Raw genomic sequence first — 20479 nt, 5'->3', positions numbered from 1 at the left:
AGGTCAGCAAAGGTAATGGATTTGGTGATTGCAAGTTTAAGAAAACGAACCACAGTTTAAGCTACAGAATACCGTCGTTCGCGCTTTCTATGGATCTTATTCAGTGTCAATAAATAAATGGCTCTGTTTAAAGATGAATACTATTAAGACAGGAATCAGCGTGGGACTCCAACTTAGATGTATAAGGAACATAGCAAAAGACAAATGAAGAAGCAGGTCACAGAAGGTATTACCCTCCAAAAACAAACAATTTTCCACAGTCTCAGAGAAATTATAGAGAACGTGATCATTCTCTTTAAAAAAAAAAAAAAAAGGTCCAGGTGTGGTGGCTCACACCTGTAATCCCAACACTTTGGGAGGCCGAGGTGGGTGGATCATGAGGTCAGGAAATCGAGACCATCCTGGCTAATACAGTGAAACCCCGTCTCTACCAAAAATACAAAAAAATTAGCCAGGCATAGTGACGGGCGCCTGTAGTCCCAGCTACTTGGGAGGCTGAGGCAGGAGAATGGTGTGAACCCTGGAGGCAAAGCTTGCAGTGAGCCGAGATCACGCCACTGCACTCCAGCCTGGGTGACAGAGTGAGACTCCATCTCAAAAAAAAAAAAAAAAAAAAGAAAACACTGTTCTTTGGGTTATAAGAATTTAAATTATAGATTATGAGCCCACATAAGGAGATGAAAAATAAGCTTACAGTACGCAAAAAAGAAATGAAAGAAAAATGTATCAAGAGGAAAGCCACATTAGGAATAAAAAATTAGAATAAAACAGCTGAAAATACAATAGGACATGGTGGACAGGCTAGAAGAAATTATACAAAAAGAAATGAATAATAATAAAGCTATGAAAATGATTGTTGAGATAGAGACAGAAGAATGAAACTTGTTTTCCTGAAGAAGATAATTCTCTTCCTTCACTTCCTCTGCTAACACTATCTTACTGTGAATTGCCAGACACTTTTCTAAGTGCTTTACATATATTAAGTCATTTAATATTCACAACAACTCATGAAGAATGGAAGAGATCAGAGCAGAAAGAAGAAAAATATTAAGACATAATAGAAGAAAACTTTCTAGAACAAATACTTAAATTTGAAGCTCAAATGGACACATGGTATTCTAAGAAAATTTGATATGGAATAATCCACACTAAGACATTTCCACCAGTGCTCAGCACTAGAACACTACCCAGTACATAGTACACACTCAGTGAATAATTGTTGATTGGGCGGGCAAATGAAGAAGGTTTCCTATGGCCATCCTGGCTGAACAAACGAGTCACATAAAAGGAGAAGGCGGCAGGCTGGCCCCTGGTTTTCTTAAAGAATCACTCAGGGCCAGAAGGCAGTAAAGTCCTGAGTATAATAAGGGGTAACTGAAGAATTGTATTGCCAGTCAAATTGTACAGAGGCAACAGATAGACACTTTCAATATGAATGAACTGAGGGAATATACTACTCATGCACTTTCCAGAAAACTTGTAGACAACAAAATGATGAGTCAAAATTCAAAACCTAGAAATGAAGAAGCTATGGTAAAAGCATTCATGGTGAGTACAGTAATGATTTTGTTTTCGTATTGGATTAAAACTAAACAACTCTGGTTATGGAAAAGAAACCTTGACTATGTGGTAGTAATAGAAATGACCAAAACCAGTACTTGGGAGGAAGTGTGAGTACTGATTTCTTTATTTTCATAATGGGGAATAGATTTGTCAGTAGCTAAAGTCTGAAATTGAAATATATACTTGAAAAAATAATGATTTCAGCATCCTAATGTTTTTCATTACTTTTTTCTTAACTTTAGAGAGATCTTTTAGAAACTATTATTTCTTTGTGAAGACCCATTCATCTGAAGTTCTACAGTTCCTTCAGTTTCACCTCAATTTCTGTTTCTCTGTTAAGTTCAAGCAAAATTTATACTTAATGCTTTTTTACTACAATATCATGTATGGTATGATACCGTTTATATGTATACATTTACCTGCCCTCCCTCCTGCCCTTCTGTTCTTTCATTCTTCTATCTTTTCCTTTGAACATATGCAGAAATATGTCTGGAATGATGTTGACCACATATTATGATGTTTATTTCTGGGTGGTGGGATCCTGGATAATTTTTTAAAAATCTTCTTTGTACTTTATTATATTGCCTGGCCTTTAAAAATAATAAATATATCATTTTTTTCAAAAACAATGAAGTCATTATTCTTTTAAGAAATTAAGAGCAATGTGGCTGAGAAACTTTCCATTTGGAAAAGACAAGACATTGGCCTGATTTTGTAGAGGCCCTTCTTGTTTCTGTCCGATAAGCATTTCCTGGTAAGCAATGCCCTGTGCTGAGGGTTTAGAAGACAGAGGAGTTGACCCTGTCCCTGAGGAGCTTACCAGCATGTCAGGCCTTGCTTCTCAAGTATGTTCCCTGGACCAGCAGCATCAGCATCCTCTGGGAGCCTGTTAGAAATGCAGAACCTCGGTCCCCAGACTTACCAAATTAGAATCTGCATTTTTATAAGATCTCCAAGTGCTTTGAATGCACACACGAGGTCTCGAAGCACTGTTCAAAGATGAACTCGAATGCTGGAGGAGTGAAAGGGGAACTGAAAGAAGGTATCCTGAGAGTTTAGAGGTCAGAGCAGCTAATTCTGACTTGAGGATCAAGGGAAAATTCCTAGAGTAGTTGGGATTTGGGGGTACATTTTGAAGGTTGATTTTCATGAGGGATGGAGCACTGTGTTCTTGGCTAAAGGAGGAGCATAAGCCAGAGGTGGGATTTGACGTGGCAGTGGCAGGAGGCATCCTGAGGCTGCAAGCCATAGTGCTGAGCAGCGTGTCTGGAAGGGAAGTTAGGGACACACGACAGATGGCCTTCAATGCCACTCCCAGACATGTGGGTCCATTGTTTAAATAAAGGTGCACCACTGAGAGGTGACTTTCGCTGTCAGTTATGTGAAGGACGAATGGGGAGAGGAGAGCCTGGGACAAAGGAAGCCATTGGGAAGCGGTTGCAGCAGTTCTAGCGTAAGGTGAGGGGAGCATGGCACCAGGGCATTCAGAATGGAAAGAAGAGATGGAACCCTGCATTGCACTGGTTACCACAGTAGCATGCTGCAGAAGAGGCCAGTCACAGCCACTGCTCCCTGTACTGAACGAAGTCCTCCCAGATGCAGCACTGACAAGTTACAAGGGCTTTTCACATGCAGTGCCTTGAAACTGTGGGGCTTTGAATGTTAAGGGGAGTATGAAACCATGAGCCTTTACTCTTAAGCTAAGGGAATTTAAGGTTAACTAAGTTAAGCTAACGTGGATAGCGACAAAGCAATATATCTAATCGTGTATATATATATATAGAACTTTAGTAATAACCAGTTAGTGATTATTGAAAAAGGTGCCAAGGTTGTGTGTGTGTGTGTGTGTGTGTGTGTATTTTAGTCTTGTGCCCAAGCCAACACTATTAAGTACCTTGGAGGACTTTCTTAAAATTTTGATCTTACAGACATCCCTTTAAAACCATGTCCTTTAATTTCAAGTGTTTCTGTATAGCTGTTTAAGTAGAGTGTTTAAGTTTAGTAATTAAGAAAAAGTGATAATCTGACTGGATGCAGTGACTCACACCTGTGATCTCAGCACTTTGGGAGGCCGAGGTTAGGAATTCAAGACCAGCCTGTCCAACATGGTGAAACCCCATTTCTACCAAAAATGCAAAAAAATTAGCTGGGTGTAGTCCCAGCTACTTGGGAGGCTGAGGCAGGAGAATTGCTTGAACCCAGGAGGCAGAGGTTGCAGTAAGCTGAGATCGCACCCCTGCACTCCAGCCTGGGTGACAGAGTGAGACTCCATCACACACAAAAAAAGAAAAGAAAAAGTGATAATCTGGAAACTGTATATCTGGTGCTTTAGGCTCTGAAACATGCTGAGGGGACCCTCCCTCCGTTGTCCACCCCTCCGTTGGTATTACCAAATTGCAGTCGAAGTATTGAAGAGACTATAAAGCAGGATCAGCAAACTAAGGCCCGTGAGCTAAATCCAGCCCATTACCTGTTTTTATAAATACAACTGTATTGGAACACAACCACACTCATCATTTACCTACTGTCCATGGCCATCTTCCAGCAAGAGTTGAGTACTTATGACAGAAACTCTGTGGCCCCAAAGCCTAAAACATTTACTACCTTGAACCTACACAACTTGAATCTAGTTTGAAAAATGAAGTGTCTTTTTCTTATGGCAAGGATAAGTTTAGTTCAAAAGTTGCTAAATTTTCTCTTACCCATAAGCATCCTTTACAATTTCCTTGCATGTCATTTTTTCCAAAGTGGAAATAAATTTATTGACTTTTTAAACATTCCAAATCCTTCTATTTAATCTACTTCTTAATATTTGTTTATTCCTCTAAAGTAGGAATAAACAAACTACAGCCAGCCAGGTCTGGTGGCTCACGCCTGTAATCCCAGCACATTGGGAGGCCAAGGTGGACCAATCACCTGTGGTTGGGAGTTCGAGACCCACTTGGCCAACATGGTAAAACCCCATCTCTACTAAAAATCCAAAAATTAGCCAAGTGTGGTGGCACATGCCTGTAATCCCAACTACTTGGGAGGCTGTGGCAAGAGAATCACTTGAGCCTGGGAGGTAGAGGTTGCAGTGAGCAGAGATCACACCACTGCACTATAGCCTGGGCGACAGAGCAAGACTGTCTCAAAACAAACAAACAGACAAACTACAGCCCAGGAGTGAAATCTGGCCATCCATCTGGTTTTTGTTTGTTTGTTTTGTTTTTCTTTTTTACAGCCCTTGAGCTAAGAATGGTTTATATACTTTTTAAAATCATTACGTTTTAAATGGTTGTGAATGTAGCCACGTAGTACCTGGATTTTCCCACTTGGCCTACAAAGTATGCAGCATATATTATCTAGCTCTTTAGGGAAAAAGCTTGCTAACCTCTGACTAAAGAACTTTAGTCATAATAATTAGAAGAACTGTCAGAATTACAGCAAAATCTGAATTTTTAGTTTTTTTTTTTTTTTTTGAAACAGAGTCTTGCTCTGTTGCCCAGGCTAGAGTGCAGTGATGCAATCTTGGCTCACTGCAGCCTCCGCTTCCCAGGCTCAAGCGATTCTCCTGCCTCAGCCTCCCAAGTAGCTGGGATTACAGGTGCACGCCACCACACCCAGCTAATTTTTGTATTTTTAGTAGAGATATGGTTTCACCATGTTGGCTAGGCTGGTCTTGAACTCCTGACCTCAAATGATTCACCCACCTCAGCCTCCCAAAGTGCTGTGGTTACAGGCATGAGCCACCATCCCTGGCTAATTTTATAGTATTTTTAAAGAAATATACTTGTATTTCTTTGGGGTGCATGTGGTCCAGAAGTAGATATTTTCCACATGATTGACTCATGGATGGGCAGTGGTAACTCAAGTCACTCCATGTATAGCACTGCCATAGCCACAGATTGGTTCTGGCTGTTCAGAGTGAAATGCAGGACCCTCCTCACTGATTGCAAGAGAAGACTTTGCTATTGCTCTTAAACATGTAGGCTGAGGAAGAGAGGCCTGGGAATGCTGTACCCATTTTGCTTTCATCAGAACTCCACCCTGGTTACAGCTGGAACTGAGGGAAAGGCAGGGCTAAGAGAATTGTAGAAAGATGCAGCCAAAGGTCTGATTGCACCATGCCTAAAACCCACCCTACCTGTCCACATTCGGGTTATGTGAGTCAATAAGTTCCATTTATTGTTTAAATCCATTAAAATTAGGTTTTTGTTATTTGTCGGTTAAGATATCCTAACGAACAAAACAGTGCCTATCTGCCTCTACGAAGAATTTCACAGAGGAGCTTTAAGAATTAATTTCTGAAATTATTTTTGGTACATGAAAAATCATTGCAAAAAAAATGTAATTACAGTCTTTAATAATATGGAGCAGGAAACTAGGAAGAACAATTTTGCTGGATGACTGAATCAAGATCCAAAAACATCTAATAGGCAGGAATTCTTTGCCAAATGCAGCACTGTGGAATTTAGGAGGAATGAGCAAAGGCCCAACCTGGATGGGAAAATCTGTCTTAGTGCACATGCAGGAAAAGATTAGAGACACCCACCACTGTGATGTGGCCACCAAACTGCTAATGCCATTTTAGGCTGAAGTGTTACTTAGAACATCTCTCTGTCCTCAAGCAATACTACCTTTGGCTGAGTGCTGGGTTCCAGACTTTAAATGGGATCCAGACAAGCAAACACTCACTTCAAGTAACTGAGTATCCTAGAAGAGATTTGAAACGGTATCATGTGAGGAACAGTTGAAGGGACTGGAGGAGTTTGCTGATGACATCAGCGATGACCACAATCATAATAGTAAACATGGATTATTTACCCTGTGCCTGGAACTGTGCCAACCAATTGCACATCCTATCATTTAGTCCTCACAACAGTCTCACATTGGGGGATAGTGTTATTTACCACCCCCTTATACAGATGAGGAAACCAAAACTTACCCGAGGTCACACAGCTATAAGTGGTTGAACCATGGGATTTAAACCACAGGAGATGACTTTATGTGGGGAATGCAGCGTCTTTAAATATGTGCAGGATTATCAAGAAGGAAAAGGACAAAGATTTGTTTCATGCAGTTCCAATTAGTAGAACCAAGACCAATGAGTAGAGTTTACAGGAAAACAGATTGCTGTTGAGTACGTAAGTCCATCTGTTCTTCCTTTTCTCCTTAACGGAGTGATTTTCTTTTCTTGATGCCTCTCTTCCCCATTCAGTCTTACCGTGGGACTTCAGCTCTATGGCTGTGTGGAAACCCTGGTAGGCTTCCCCTGCTATCCTGTTCCTCCAGGGCTACGTTCTGTTCTTTCCTCTGCCTGAAATCCTGCCAACCCTTGATTTGTAGAACTTCTCGAATGTGTTCCTTCTTCTCCAGTTCCACTGTCACCCTCAGATTAGTCCTTGTTCATTCTCTCCAAGTCTCCTAAATACTCCCGTCGTCGCACACCCCCAAATCCCATCACTTCCTTGTATAAGAACCTATGACAGTTCCTTATTGCCTGTCAAATCAGATTCATTTACTCAACCCACAGTGTGGGGCAACAGTTCCCAATACTTCTCAGTAGAAACCTTCTATGACTGTCTTACTTGCCCTGGGCACTTATCCCCTGCCCTCAGTATCAGGCTGCTTATGCCAGTCTTTATTTTCACTTGTGCTATTCCCCTTCTGGGAGTAGTGTTGTCATTTGCTGGTTTAACTTTTATTATTTTTTTATTATTATTTTTTGAGGCAGAATCTTGCTCTTTCACCCAGGCTGGAGTGAAGTGATGCAATCTCAGCTCATTGCAACTTCCACCCCTCTGGGTTCAAGCGATTCTCCTGCCTCAGCCTCCTGAGTTGCTGGAATTACAGGCGCCCGCCACCAGGCCTGGCTAATTTTTGTATTTTTAGTAGAGATGGGGTTTCACCATGTTGGTCAGGCTGGTCTTGAACTCCTGACCTTAAGTGATCCGCCTGCCTCAGCCTCCCAAAGTGCTGGGATTACAGGTGTGAGCCACTGCACCCTGCCTATTATTATTTTTGAGACAGGGTCTCACTCTGTCACCCAAGCTGGAATGCAGTGGCACAATCACAGCTCACTGCAGCCTCGACCTTCTGGGCTCAAGCGATCCTCCTGCCTCAGCTTCCAAAGTGGCTGGGGCTATAGTTGTGTGCCACCATGCTAGATAGTATAAAAATTTTTTTTAGAGGGAGGTCTTGCCATATTGCGCAGGCTGGTCTTGAGCTCCTTGAACTCCTAGGCGCACTCACCTAGGCCTTCCAAAGTGGTGGCATTACAGTCGTGAGCCACCATGCTGGCCAACTTTTACTCTTTAAAGGCCCATTTTGTGGTCCACTTCTCCCACTCACTAATCACTTCCTTCTTAGCACCCTCTAGTTCTTGCAATCTGTTTAACTTCACATTCTAGCACGTTATTAACAACTCTATTGGACTTTTCCATGAAAAAACAGTGGTTCCTTAGTTCCTCAGAGTAGATTTTAAACTTCATCAGGACAATGCCATGCACATTCTTTAACTCAATAAGATTTGGCTCTGGACCGCTTAGATTAGTGATTATTGACTCGTAAGGAAAGAGAAAATTAATCTCAGTTTATTAAGTTCTTCCAACATCAGTCGCTGTACTAAGCAGAGTCACTGCATTCGATTTAAGATGAGGAAACCAGGCTCAGCACAGTGGCTCACACCCGGCAATCCTAACACTTTGGGAGGCCAAGATGGGAGGATTGCTTGAGACTAGGAGTTTTAGACCAGCCTGGTCAACATAGCAAGGCCCCCATCTCTATTTAAATTTTTTTTTTTTTAAATGATGAGGAAACCAAAGCCAAGTAAAAGGTCACAATGCCGATAAAAGTTAGACCCAGGACCCAAACTCAGGCAGCCTGGGTTCAGAGACTACACATACCCTCCACACCATAAGGATCACATAGAACAGCAGTTAATCCCAGTCCTGTGCTCTTTTTTATTTCTAGCATTATTATTACTTTTTAAAAATTATACTTTAAGCTCTGGGATACATGTGCAGAATGTGCAGTTTTGTTACATAGGTGTACGTGTGCCATGGTGGTTTCCTGTGCACATCAGCCCATCATCTACATTAGGTATTTCTCCTAATGCTATCCCTCCCCTAGCTCCCCACCCCCTGACAGGCCCCAGTGTGTGGTGTTCCCCTGCCTGTGTCCATGTGTTCTCAGTGTTCAACTCCCGCTTATGAGTGAGAACATGCAGTGTTTGGTTTTCTGTTCTTGTATTAGTTTGCTGAGAATGATGGTTTCCAGCTTCATCCATGTCCCTGCAAAGGACATGAACTCATCCTTTTTTATGGTCACATTGTATTCCATGATGTATATGTGATACATTTTATTTATCCAGTCTTATCATTGATGGACATTTGGGTTGGTTCCATGTTTTTGCTATTGTGAACAGTGCCACAATAAACATACGTGTGTACATGTGTCTTTATAGTAGAATGATTTATAATCCTTTGGATATATGCCCAGTAATGGGATTGCTGGGTCAAATGGTATTTCTGGTTCTAGATGCTTGAGGAATCTCCACACTGTCTTCCACAATGGTTGAACTAATTTACACTCCCACCAACGGTGTAAAAGTGTTCCTAAATTTCTCCACATCCTCTCCAGCATCTGGTGTTTCCCGACTTTTTTTTTTTTTTTTTTTTGAGACGGAGTCTGGCTCTGTTGCCCAGGCTGGAGTGCAGTGGCCGGATCTCAGCTCACTGCAAGCTCCACCTCCCGGGTTCACGCCATTCTCCTGCCTCAGCCTCCCGAGTAGCTGGGACTACAAGCGCCCGCCACGTTGCCCGGCTAGTTTTTTGTATTTTTTTTAGTAGAGACGGGGTTTCAACGTGTTAGCCAGATGGTCTCAATCTCCTGACCTCGTGATCTGCCCATCTCGGCCTCCCAAAGTGCTGGGATTACAGGCTTGAGCCACTGCGCCCGGCCTATTTCCCGACTTTTTAATGATTGCCATTCTAACTGGCATGAGATGATATCTCATTGTGGTTTTGATTTGCATTTCTCTAATGACCAGTGATGATGAGCTTTTTAAAATATATTTGTTGGCCGCATAAATGTCTTCTTTTGAGAAGTGTCTGTTCATATCCTTCACCCATTTTTTGATGGGGTTGTTTGTTTTTTTCTTGTAAATTTGTTTAAGTTCTTTGTAGATTCTGGATATTAGCCCTTTGTCAGACGGATAAATTGCAAAAATTTTCTTCCATTCCGTAGGTTGCCTGTTCACTCTGATGATAGTTTCTTTTGCTATGCAGACGCTCTTTAGTTTAATTAGATCCCATTTGTCAATTTTGGCTTTTGTTGCCATTGCTTTTGGTGTTTTAGTCATGAAGTCTTTGCCCATGCCTATGTCCTGAATGGTATTGCCTAGGTTTTCTTCTAGGGTTTTTATGGTTTTAGGTCTTATGTTTACATCTTTAATCCATCTTGAGTTAATTAGTTCTGTGCTCTTCTTGAGAACTGGGAGACTCAGCACTGCTGAGCTTTTGCATATAAGAAGGACACTTCGTTTTTTCCCCTAGAAGTGGGGATACATGCGTGTGGTATTTATGTAGGCAACCTCATCACTGACCATGACCGCAGGGAGAGTGGACCATTGACTTTGGAAGCCCGTCAGTTGAAAAGTATCTTGCTTGATTTTAATAGTTGTATAGGGCAGTTGTATATATTGAAAGGAAGGCCTTGTCCCTAGTCTCAAACCTTCTCGTTATTTCTAGGGGTCATAAATATGAGAACTTCCTTGGCTCCACACCCTGACAAACTTTTGGTATTTTACCTTTACCAAAATCAATCATTTTGGTATTGATTCTTTTCTTTCTGCCTTCTTTGAGAGGTCCCTATCCCCATAGCCATTTTTGATTGGCTTGGGACATTTGCTATCATGTATTTTTATTATGTACAAATAAAGCAGTTGTTTCTGAATATTAATTAGATAATTTTTGGAAAATTGGCTTAATCTTTTTCCTGTTTTATGATTAAAGGATGTGTTAAGTGTTTTTTTTTTTTAAAGAAAAAAAGGTTGGGAGTGGCTGATGAGCGCTGTGGCTCACATCTGTTATCCCAGCACTTTAGGAGGCCGAGGCAGGCAGATCACCTGAGGTTGGGAGTTCAAGACCAGCCTGACCAACATGGAGAAACCCCGTCTCCACTAAAAATACAAAATTAGCCAGGCGTGGTGGCACACGCCTGCAATCCCAGCCACTCAGGAGGCCGAGGCAGGAGAATCCCTTGGACTTGGGAGGCGGAAGTTGGGGTGAGCCGAGATCACGCCATTGCTCTCCAGCCTGGGCAACAAGAGTGAAACTCTATCTCAAAAAAAAAAAAAAAAAAAAAGTTGGGGGGGAACATGTTTATGAGGTAAAAAATGGTATTTGGAGAAGCTAATCTTCACGGCGGTAGGAAAGGCCAAGGGCTAAGCTGCAACACAGCATAGTCACTGGGGGGCTCACTACACAGGAAGCAGAAGCCACCGGCACATACAGATGTCCACGGGACTATCATATGTATAGGCCTTCTCTGTGAGCTTTTTGGGACAACTATTATATTTGATGGCCAAAAAGAAATTTTGATATAAAACTTGCACTCTGCTTCTCCTGGTGTTTTTTTACTTTGGAATTTTGTGCAGATATTTAAAAGTCAGTACTTCTAAGCGTCAGCTCTGGCTAAAGAGAAGCTGTATCCTTCAGAGATGTTCTCTACATTAAATAAAACTTTTTAAAAACCTGAGTATATAATCCTGCTATTGGCCAGCCACTGCTCTTTTGTTTGGAATACAAAATATTTGTCATCTGGACACTGTCCAAATTTATTTTCAGTTTTTTAACGTTTAAAATATTTCTAAAAATAAATATTTTCAGAGAGTATTAATTTAATTTTAAAAATGGAACCAGGACACATTTTTATGTAGTGGAAAGAGAAGTGAATTTATTAATTATGAGACCTAGGTTCCAAATGTGTCTTTACTGTGTGACCTTGGGCACATCTGGCCAGCTGGAACATAATTTCTTTGTCTGCAGGGTTGAGGGGAGGGAGGAAGAGAGAAAAAGAGACAGAGGTCTTTCCCAGCTCCCGAAGGCTAGGCTTTTGTAATCCAAGCATCCCAGAGTTCTTTCTTACTGTAACAGTGACCTCTTGTGGTATATATCCTTAACCAATTTTGTTTTGATTTGCAATTAAACTGGATTTTTTGTTCTTTCTAGTAACTGTATTTCATGTTGTTAGGCAAATATGACTTGTTTTAAAAAGATAAATCTTACTTGGAAATCAAAGGTAAATTAAAGCAGCATATCAAGGCCAGGGTGGTGGCTCATGCCTATAATCCCAACACTTTGGGAGGCCGAGGCGGGCAGATCACTTGCGGTTAGGAGTTTGAGAACAGCCTGGCCAACATGGCAAAACCCCGACTCTACTAAAAATACAAAAATTATCCGGGCATGGTGGCGTGTGCCTGTAATCCCAGCTACTGGGGAGGCTAAGGCAGGTTGCAGTGAGCAGAGATTGCGCCACTGCACTCCAGCCTGAGCAGCAGAGCAAGACTTCATCTCATAAAAACAAAAACAAAAACAAAACAGCATATAGAGCACCAAACCCCACCTTATAAACAATTCTCGATGGTTTCTTCAGAACCTGTATATTGGCCGGGCACAGTGGCTCACTCCTATAATACTAGCATTTTGGGAGGCTGAGGCAGGAGGATCACTTGAGACCCAGAATCACCAGCCTGTACAACATAGTGAGACCCTGTCTCTACAAAATGTTTTTTAAAAAGTAACCAGACATGGTGGCATGTGCCTATAGTCCCGGCTACTCGGGAGCCTGGGGTGGGAGAATCACTTGCTGAAAGGAGTTTGATGCTGCAGTGAGCTGTGATTGCAGCACCACTGTACTCTAGCCTGGGTGACAGAGTGAGACCTATCTCAAAATAATAAAGAAGAAACTGTATATAGCAGACTCTTGTCATTTACAAAATTAGAAGTGTTTTGACGTTTGTGCTGAGTGTTTTATGTATTTCTCCTAGGGACCAGGGGAAGAGACATGCGAGGGCCTCATCACGCCCCAGTAGCTCAGACCTGAGCAGGCTGCAAACCAAAGCAGGTGAGGGATCCCCACACTCCTTCATCTGCAGCATCTCCACTTAAAGGAAAAATGTTTGCCCTGAAGATATCTATGTTGGCTCACTGAAAACTTCAGGAAGTTTGTCCAATTTGATCACAAATCAACATTTATTTTTATACATTTTTATTATATTCATACAATCTTACCATCTTACCACTACCCAACTCAGATGCCTCAAACGTCTGTAGATGGCAGTCTTTTTTTTTTTTTTTTTTTTTGAGACAGAGTTTCTTGCTCTGTCGCCTAGGCTGGAGTGCAGTGGCGAGATCTCGGCTCACTGTAAGCTCCACCTCCCGGGTTCACACCATCCTTCTGCCCCAGCCTCCCGAGTAGCTGGGACTACAGGCACCCGCCACCACGCCTGACTAATTTTTTGTATTTTTAGTAGAGATGGGGTTTCACAGTGTTAGCCAGGATGGTCTCGATCTCCTGACCTTGTGATCCACCTGCCTCGGCCTCCCAAAATGCTGGAATTACAGGGGTGAGCCACCACGCCCGGCCTAGATGACAGTCTTAATGGTTTTGTAGAAATCATTTTGTGAAAGCATTTGGAAAGTTGCAAAACTTAACATTAACATAGTTCTTGGGTTAAAAACTTGAGTTCGAGGCATTGCTTGGCTGGACATGGTGGCTCACACCTATAATCCCAGCACTTTGGAAGCAGGCAGATCACTTGAGGTCAGAAGTTCAAGACCAGCCTGGCCAACATTGTGAAACCCCATCTCTACCAAAAAAAAAAAAAAATACAAAAATTAGCTAGGCATGGTGTGAGGGAGTGGGGTACCTGTAATCCCAACTACTTGGGAGGCTGAGGCAGGAGAATCACTTGAACCTGGGAGATGGAGTTTGCAGTGAGCCTAGATCACACCACTGCACTCCAGTCTGGGCAACAGAACGAGACTTGTCTCAAAAAAAAAACAAAACAAAAAAACAAAAAACATTGCTCACTTAAATGAAACTATATTAACTTTACTAAGACCGTCCTTTGGGCCTTTAAACGGTTTAATTGAGAAAATATGTAACAATATAAACCACAGTCTAGAAATGATACAAAATGTATTCATGCAATAGAATATAGTTGTTAGAAAAGTGAACTCATGGGCTTTTGTATATTGTAATATTGAGTAAATTCAGTATAAACATAATACGAGATGAAACAAGTTGCAAAAGCAAAGACATATATTGTTTGCGGATACACAGCCATGTGGTAAGCATGTGAAGTCAAGTGTAATCATAGTAACCAGTGGATTTAGGATGGTGGTAACCCCTAGAGGGAGAGGGAGGAGGGGAATGGATGCAGGGAGCCACACATCTGTAATGTTTCATTTCTTTAAAATAAGGGAAAGGATAAAAATTTGGCAAAATGTTAATATCTGACCAAACTAGTATGGGGTACACTGGTGTCTGTTATACTCTTCATATATTTTTGTACACGAGATTTTACAATACTGAATACTAGATTTTAAAAATTGTTATCTTCAAAACTTAGTTTTTTATCAATAAAATGACTTTTGTGCCATTGGGAATTTCTTTACTCAGGAAAATCTTAGATATAGTAATTTTTGAGCCAGCATAGTTGCTAAGGATTTTACATTTACATGCTAAAAACATCAGCCAATCCAAACATTGTGTCAGGTTTTTGTGTCCAGAACTCAAAGCTGTGGTTAACAACTATAACCACTGAGACAGCAAAATCTTCAAAAACATGCTGAAATTTTTGCTTGACTTACCCAATTTCCTGTTGAATCATAATGTTTATATTTAGCAAACTGTGAACCTAGATGAAAGTGCTTTCTAAAATATTAGATTGTTGCCCAAGATTGAGACAACCTTTTTGTTATTTGTGTGTCTGTGTGTATCTTAAAAAGCAGTCATATGATTCCATGCTTCATTTTCTAGAGTAACTCAGGGATTGTGTATAAAATGGAGGCAGGGGGAGGCCCAGGGTGAGTGAAGAGGTAGAAAGGCTATAGCCAGACACAACTGTGCACTTTGAAATTCCTAGGAGAGGGTTGGAAGGAAACCCTCATACCAGTGACTCAGTAACTTCGGTTCTGAGGAGAAGCCAATCTCAGAAACATTCATAAGGGCCCGTGAGGGTTAAATAAATAGTTCTGTGATTTCTGACTCACCCCTGTAATTTAGCTCTTTCTGAGGTGAATAAGTTATCCATTTTATTTGTCCTGAAAAACAGTTGATAGTCGTGGTTTCTCATAGAACTTCTGTATTAAGCAGCATATTGCATAGGAGGTAAAAAATGCAGACTTGAACTTACTGGACTCAAAGTCTAGTTTCTAGTAAATGTAAGTGTGTCATAAATATGTGTGGATTAAATAACTTGCCTGACTTATTTTCTGGCTTTCACTTGCCTTGATAGATGTTTATTTTATTTTATTCTTTATATACTTTGGACTTTGAATAGGTTAATTATCCACAAATATGAGAAACTATGTTTTTTGTATTACTTGAATATTCATGTTTATTTTTAGAATCCACATCCATGAATTATCAAAGTTAAGGCAGATTCATAAAAACAATGATCCAAAAGATTGAGATGGTAGTCTACAAACTATCTGTAGTTCCAAAATCCCTGAGCCTGATGGGAAATCAGTTAGAGTCTTCATTTTGTTACTGTGAATATTCATATATTTTGCTACAGGGTGCTGCTGCAGAAGGCCCTACGGGGGTGGTTTGTAATGTGCAATGTGTATACCATATTGACTTTCTAAAATCCATGTGTTTCCGAATCCCAAACCATATCTGATTCCAAAGGTTTTGGATAAGGGATTGTGAATCTGTACTGATGTGGACTAATTTGTCCTAAAGACAATTCAATTTAGTATTTTATGGTGAAGTCTTGTACTGGGTTAGATAGATTATCTGAAACCTTGCTATTAAGGCTATTTACTGCACTGCAAATGTTTAATAATAGCTTTGTTGACAACCTCTTTCTATTTACTTTTGCTGCTTAGGTGATCTTGGATGCCCTGTGTGGGTCAGCTGCTCTTGGCAGTGGGAAGGGTTGATAAAAGGCAAGCCTGGACTTGCTGCAACTGAGAGTGGCCATTTCTAGCATGTAGTATAACAGGGGAAGGCCTCTGTGTTGGGCGGGTTAGGTAGATTGTACAGTGTCCCTGCTTCTCCTGCGTGACATCAGCACCATTTGATGGTGTGAGTATTCAGAATTCAAATATATCTCTGAATTCAAATGAGTTTTTCAATACATGCCATTATGTGTTATCTATGGATTTCTCTGCTATTTGTACAGATAATCGTCAAGGGATTTTATTGGATTTCTTGATGCAGAGAATTTTATTTTAATCCATATTAATATTAAAAAATATTAATATGGATATGTACTAAGGTATTACACACATTTAATATGTGTTGTATATATTTTTCTCTTCAAGAATAATAATAATGCATTAGAGGCATTGGAAAATACAGAAGAGCACAAATAAATTAATAATCCTAATCACAATATTTAGAGATAACCATTGTTACCCCATTTTACAGAAGAGAGGTGAAGCAATTTGCCCATAGTCAACCAGCTAGTAGGTGGCAGAGCTAGGATTCAAACTCGGATGGTGACTCCAAACCTGTGCTATTAACAGGCCTCCTGCTCAACTTGTCCTTTGTTTAAAGTAACCTGAAAATATATGGGCTATATACCCTTTTGCTCCTCTCTCTGTCTCTGTCTCTTTGTCTTTCTCTGCCTCTTGTCTCTCTCTCTTCCAACCTCTCACCCTCTGATTGTTCCTGATTTCTAACTCTTTATGTGACATTTTTAGGGTCCAGGCACCTTCTGTGTGTACACTTAATTGGTACCAGGTCCACCCTGCCCCGAGAGGGCGTGGACTCCCTGACTTGATGTAGACCAAGTGCCAGATAAAGGATTTAAAGGTGGTCTTCAGAGAAGGGAGACTGAGGAATACATCTCCAGCACTGTTCAGTAATGCCTCAGCACAGCAATGCCACCTCCAGCTACAGTCAGTGTTTTAGATCTTGAGATACTGCCTGTGTGAAATATAATCATAATTTGCAGTTTCTAATGCGAGTTAGATTCCCCCCAATGTTACCCTTTAGTTGGCTAGTTTGCTGCAAGTCAGCATAGCTTTGAGGTCAAGTGCAGAGGCTGGGGAGCTATATGACCCTGAGCAGATAACTTAGTACACCTGGGCTCCACTTTCTTCACCTGCAAAATGGGGATTGTTTGGGAACCTCCTCGTAGTGTTACTGCAAAAATGAAATGGAGGCCTCCTGCATCTAGAGTACACAGGCAATGGTTGCTATTCCCTGCAACCCATATTCACAGGCAGCATCTACTCTTGATGGCTTGTTAGTATCACACAGGTATGAGATACTGCAGGGGTGATTACCTGTTTGTGTGCTTGTTTAATCAGGGAAATGAAATTAATTATATACTGTATATTGCTAAAGGCTTGGCACTGAGCTCAGAGCTTTACCTATACCATATATTTTAATTCTTATACCCTCGAAGGCAAATATTCTGTTCTGCTGATGAGGAAACAGAGACTCAGAAAGGATAAAAAACTGGACCCCAGTCACTCACCATGTCCTTAACGGAGTTGGGATTTGAACTGAGATTTGTCAGCCCCCAAGGCCCCGGCTTTTCTGCTGCACCACACAAAATCACTTGGCGTTAATGCTACTGGCCCCATGTTAGTGTGGATATCTTATTTCTATAGAAAAGAAAGTCATTTTAGGTCTCCCTTTTAGAAAATTTTTCATTACACATTTTCAAAATCCTTATTCTTTACATATCTATAGTTATTTATTCTGTATTACAGAGGGATACGTTTAAGTAAAAATGAACTCAGAACTGTTTGCCTTACTGACAGTCATCAGTATTTACAAAGCTGACTACTTTATGAAGTGACCAGATCATATTTTAAAGTTCTGACTTGTTTACGTTATCCAGTCTGAGTTTAATTTGGGGTAATTTGATTAGAAGACCTGTAGTTCTAATGAGAAATAGTCAGGCTTGGGGAGCAAAGGGTAATTTAATTCTCTAGTTTATTAATTGTAGTGATGAATAGTAAAGGCTTTTGACTGTGCTTCATGACAACTCCTTTTTCATAACTTTTTCTCCTGTTCTGGATTTCTTTTGCAGTCCCAAAAGCTGACCTGCAAGAAAAGGACGCAGAAATAGAAGTAGACGAAGTCTTTTGGAATACAAGGATTGTACCGATTTTGCGTGAATTAGAAAAGGGTAAACAAACAAAACAAAACAAAAACCTGTTTTTGTTTTTTTTAAAACAATACCTGTAGTTATTTATGTGTTCCCCATTGCCCTGATATTTTTAGTAAGTTTTCACTATCATTTCTGTGAACATGTTCAAAAACAAATGAAGTCATCTATTTATTTACCCTGTGTGTATTAAATAATATATGCACACATAATTTTTAGTAAGATTATGCTTTACGTGCACCAAGAGAGCCAATTTCTAAAATTTCCTTTGTAATATAAATTAATTATCATTTCCTCTGCCCAAGGAAATGCTGGCTTAACTTCTCTCAGGTGGCTGTTCATACTCAAGAAAGTAAAAGATTAAAACAGATTTCAGGCTTGGAAGCTTAGTCTCATAAACTGGCGTCCTTGACAGGTGTGCCCGTGGTTTCCTTGGTCCAACTGGTATATGTCCTACTCTCTTGAAGGGAGCACATCTGTCAGGAATGCCACCCACAGCATGGGAAATGGCCTGGGATGTGTCCCACCCTTGCACTCTGAACTGTCCCAGAAGTGAAGGCCCATGATCGATGGGTCCCTGCAAGGGGAGGGAAAGCGTGTCATGGGATGGCCCTCCACTTTCTCCCTCTTTGCAGCTCCTCAAGGATTCTCTTTCTGAAGTTGGACCAGGCTCCTCTGGAGCAGTGGTCATTGCCCTAGGGCGAGCCCAGTGCCTGGCACACAGTGCACAGTAAGCCTTTGCTAGGAGGAGTTGGTGAGCAAACCAGCTTGGTAGCCACAGGAATATGCTCTAAGAGAAGCAGGGTAAATGAATCCTCTCCAGCAACCAAACAGGGACGTGCTGCAAAAGACCTGATTCCCGAAAGGTTCAAATGACCTCACCCCTACTCTGCTCCCCATTGGTGCTTGGCTGTGTTCATGGTTAATGTGGGAGCCCTGGACAGGGTTTCTGGTCCCGGTGCTGCTACTTGCTAAGCATATGGCCATGAGGAGTCACCTAGACTCTGTGTGCAATAGTGTCCTCACCTGCCAGACGAGGTGGAGACTAGGTTATCTCAAAAGGCTTCTGCAGCCCAAAGTCCTAAGGATATGAATGTGATGACTTTTTCCCCTCTAGAGTTACTATGTTCCCCCTCATATTAGTGTGCCAGGTTAGCTTTGGGCCCTTTATCTTAGGAGATAATGTGCAAACAATAGTGAGAAGAACAATGAGTCTGGGTAAAGGTTACATAAGAAAATATATTGCAAAACATTGAGTGGGGACACTGAGTCAGTATTGTGAAGGCCTTTCTTGTAGGAAGTCTTCCTACAGGAAAGAAGGATTTTTTTTTTTTTTTTTTTGAGACAGAGTGTCGCTCTGTCACTCAGGCCGGAGTGCAGTGGCACAATCTTGGCTCACTGCAACCTCTGCCTCCCGGGTTCAAGCTATTCTTCTGCCTCAGCCTCCTGAGTAGCTGGGACTACAGGCGCCTGCCACCACGCCTAGCTAATTTTTTTGTATTTTCAGTAGAGATGGGGGTTTCACCATATTGGCCAGGCTGGTCTCAAACTCCTGACCTTATGATCCACCCGCCTTGGCCTCCCGAAGTGCTGGGATTACAGGCGTGAGCCACTGCACCCGGCCGCCAGGAGTTTTTTTTAAAGAGAGGGGTCTCACTAATGCTGCCCAGGCTGGCCTTGAACTCTTGGGCTGAAGTGGTTCTCACACTACAGGCTCACACCACCATGTCCAGCTCAGCCGGAAGGATTTTAAGAGGGTGCTAAGGGCTCTGCCTACCATGCACACTAGTAGAGAAAATTTAACAGGAGTGGGGATTTGAAATGTGAATGAATCTCCCTTCTCAGAAGAAGGCTTATTAAACACGGAAATATGGCATCTCTCTCCCTAGATAACATTAAGAACAGCAAATGGATCAGGCGTGGTGGCTCACGCCTGTAATCCCAGCACTTTGGGAGGCCAAGGCAAGAGGATCACTTGAGCTCGGGAGTTTAAGACCAGCCTGAGCAACATAGAGAAACCCCATGTGTACAAAAAATACAAAAATTAGCTAAGCATGGTGGCATGCACTTGTAGTCCCAGCTACGTGGTAGGCTGAGGCTGGAGGGTCACTTGAGCCTGGGAGGTCGAGGCTGCAGTGAGTCGTGATTGTGCCAGTGCACTCCAGCTTGGGTAACAGAAAGAGACCCTGTCTCAAAAAACAAAACAAAACATCAGTGAATGGTGGCAGGGCTGGATTACTTGATCCCTTGAGAATTTTTTTCTTTTTCTTTTTTTAACTTTTGACATAATTTGAGACTTACAGAAAAGTTGCAAGACTGTCACAAAAAATGCTGTATATTCTTCATCCAGGTCCCCCCAATAGTAACACTTAGCCGCATTTGCTTTCTCATTCTGTCCCTTCCCCGTCCCTCTCTTTTTCTCTACCACTACACAGTTTTTAATTTCTTTAACCTTTTGAGAACAAGTTGCCAACCTAATGTCACATATTCCTAAGTATTTTGGCATGCATATTTTAATTTTTTCTTTTTTCTTTTTCTTTCTTTTTTTTTTTTTTGAGATGGAGTCTCGCTCTC

General features: G+C 41.4%; 1 protein-coding gene across 8 annotated transcripts in view; it reads left to right on the top strand.

Moving 5' to 3' along the window:
• Positions 1-20479, top strand: part of ARMC2 (armadillo repeat containing 2) — a 127704-nt gene that overhangs the window by 33807 nt on the left and 73418 nt on the right. For all 8 annotated transcript variants that reach the window (XM_003898341.5, XM_003898342.3, XM_021938030.2 and 5 more), the window contains 2 exons: positions 12596-12672; positions 17828-17926. In XM_003898341.5, coding sequence (XP_003898390.2) covers positions 12596-12672; positions 17828-17926 — 176 coding nt within the window. The remainder of the gene's footprint in view (positions 1-12595; positions 12673-17827; positions 17927-20479) is intronic.

Source organism: Papio anubis, chromosome 6 (genome assembly GCF_008728515.1).
Source record: "Papio anubis isolate 15944 chromosome 6, Panubis1.0, whole genome shotgun sequence".
NCBI classification, from domain to species: Eukaryota; Metazoa; Chordata; class Mammalia; order Primates; family Cercopithecidae; genus Papio; species Papio anubis.
The sequence above is the reverse complement of the archived record's forward strand: the minus strand, read 5'-3'. Positions and strand labels throughout refer to the sequence as shown.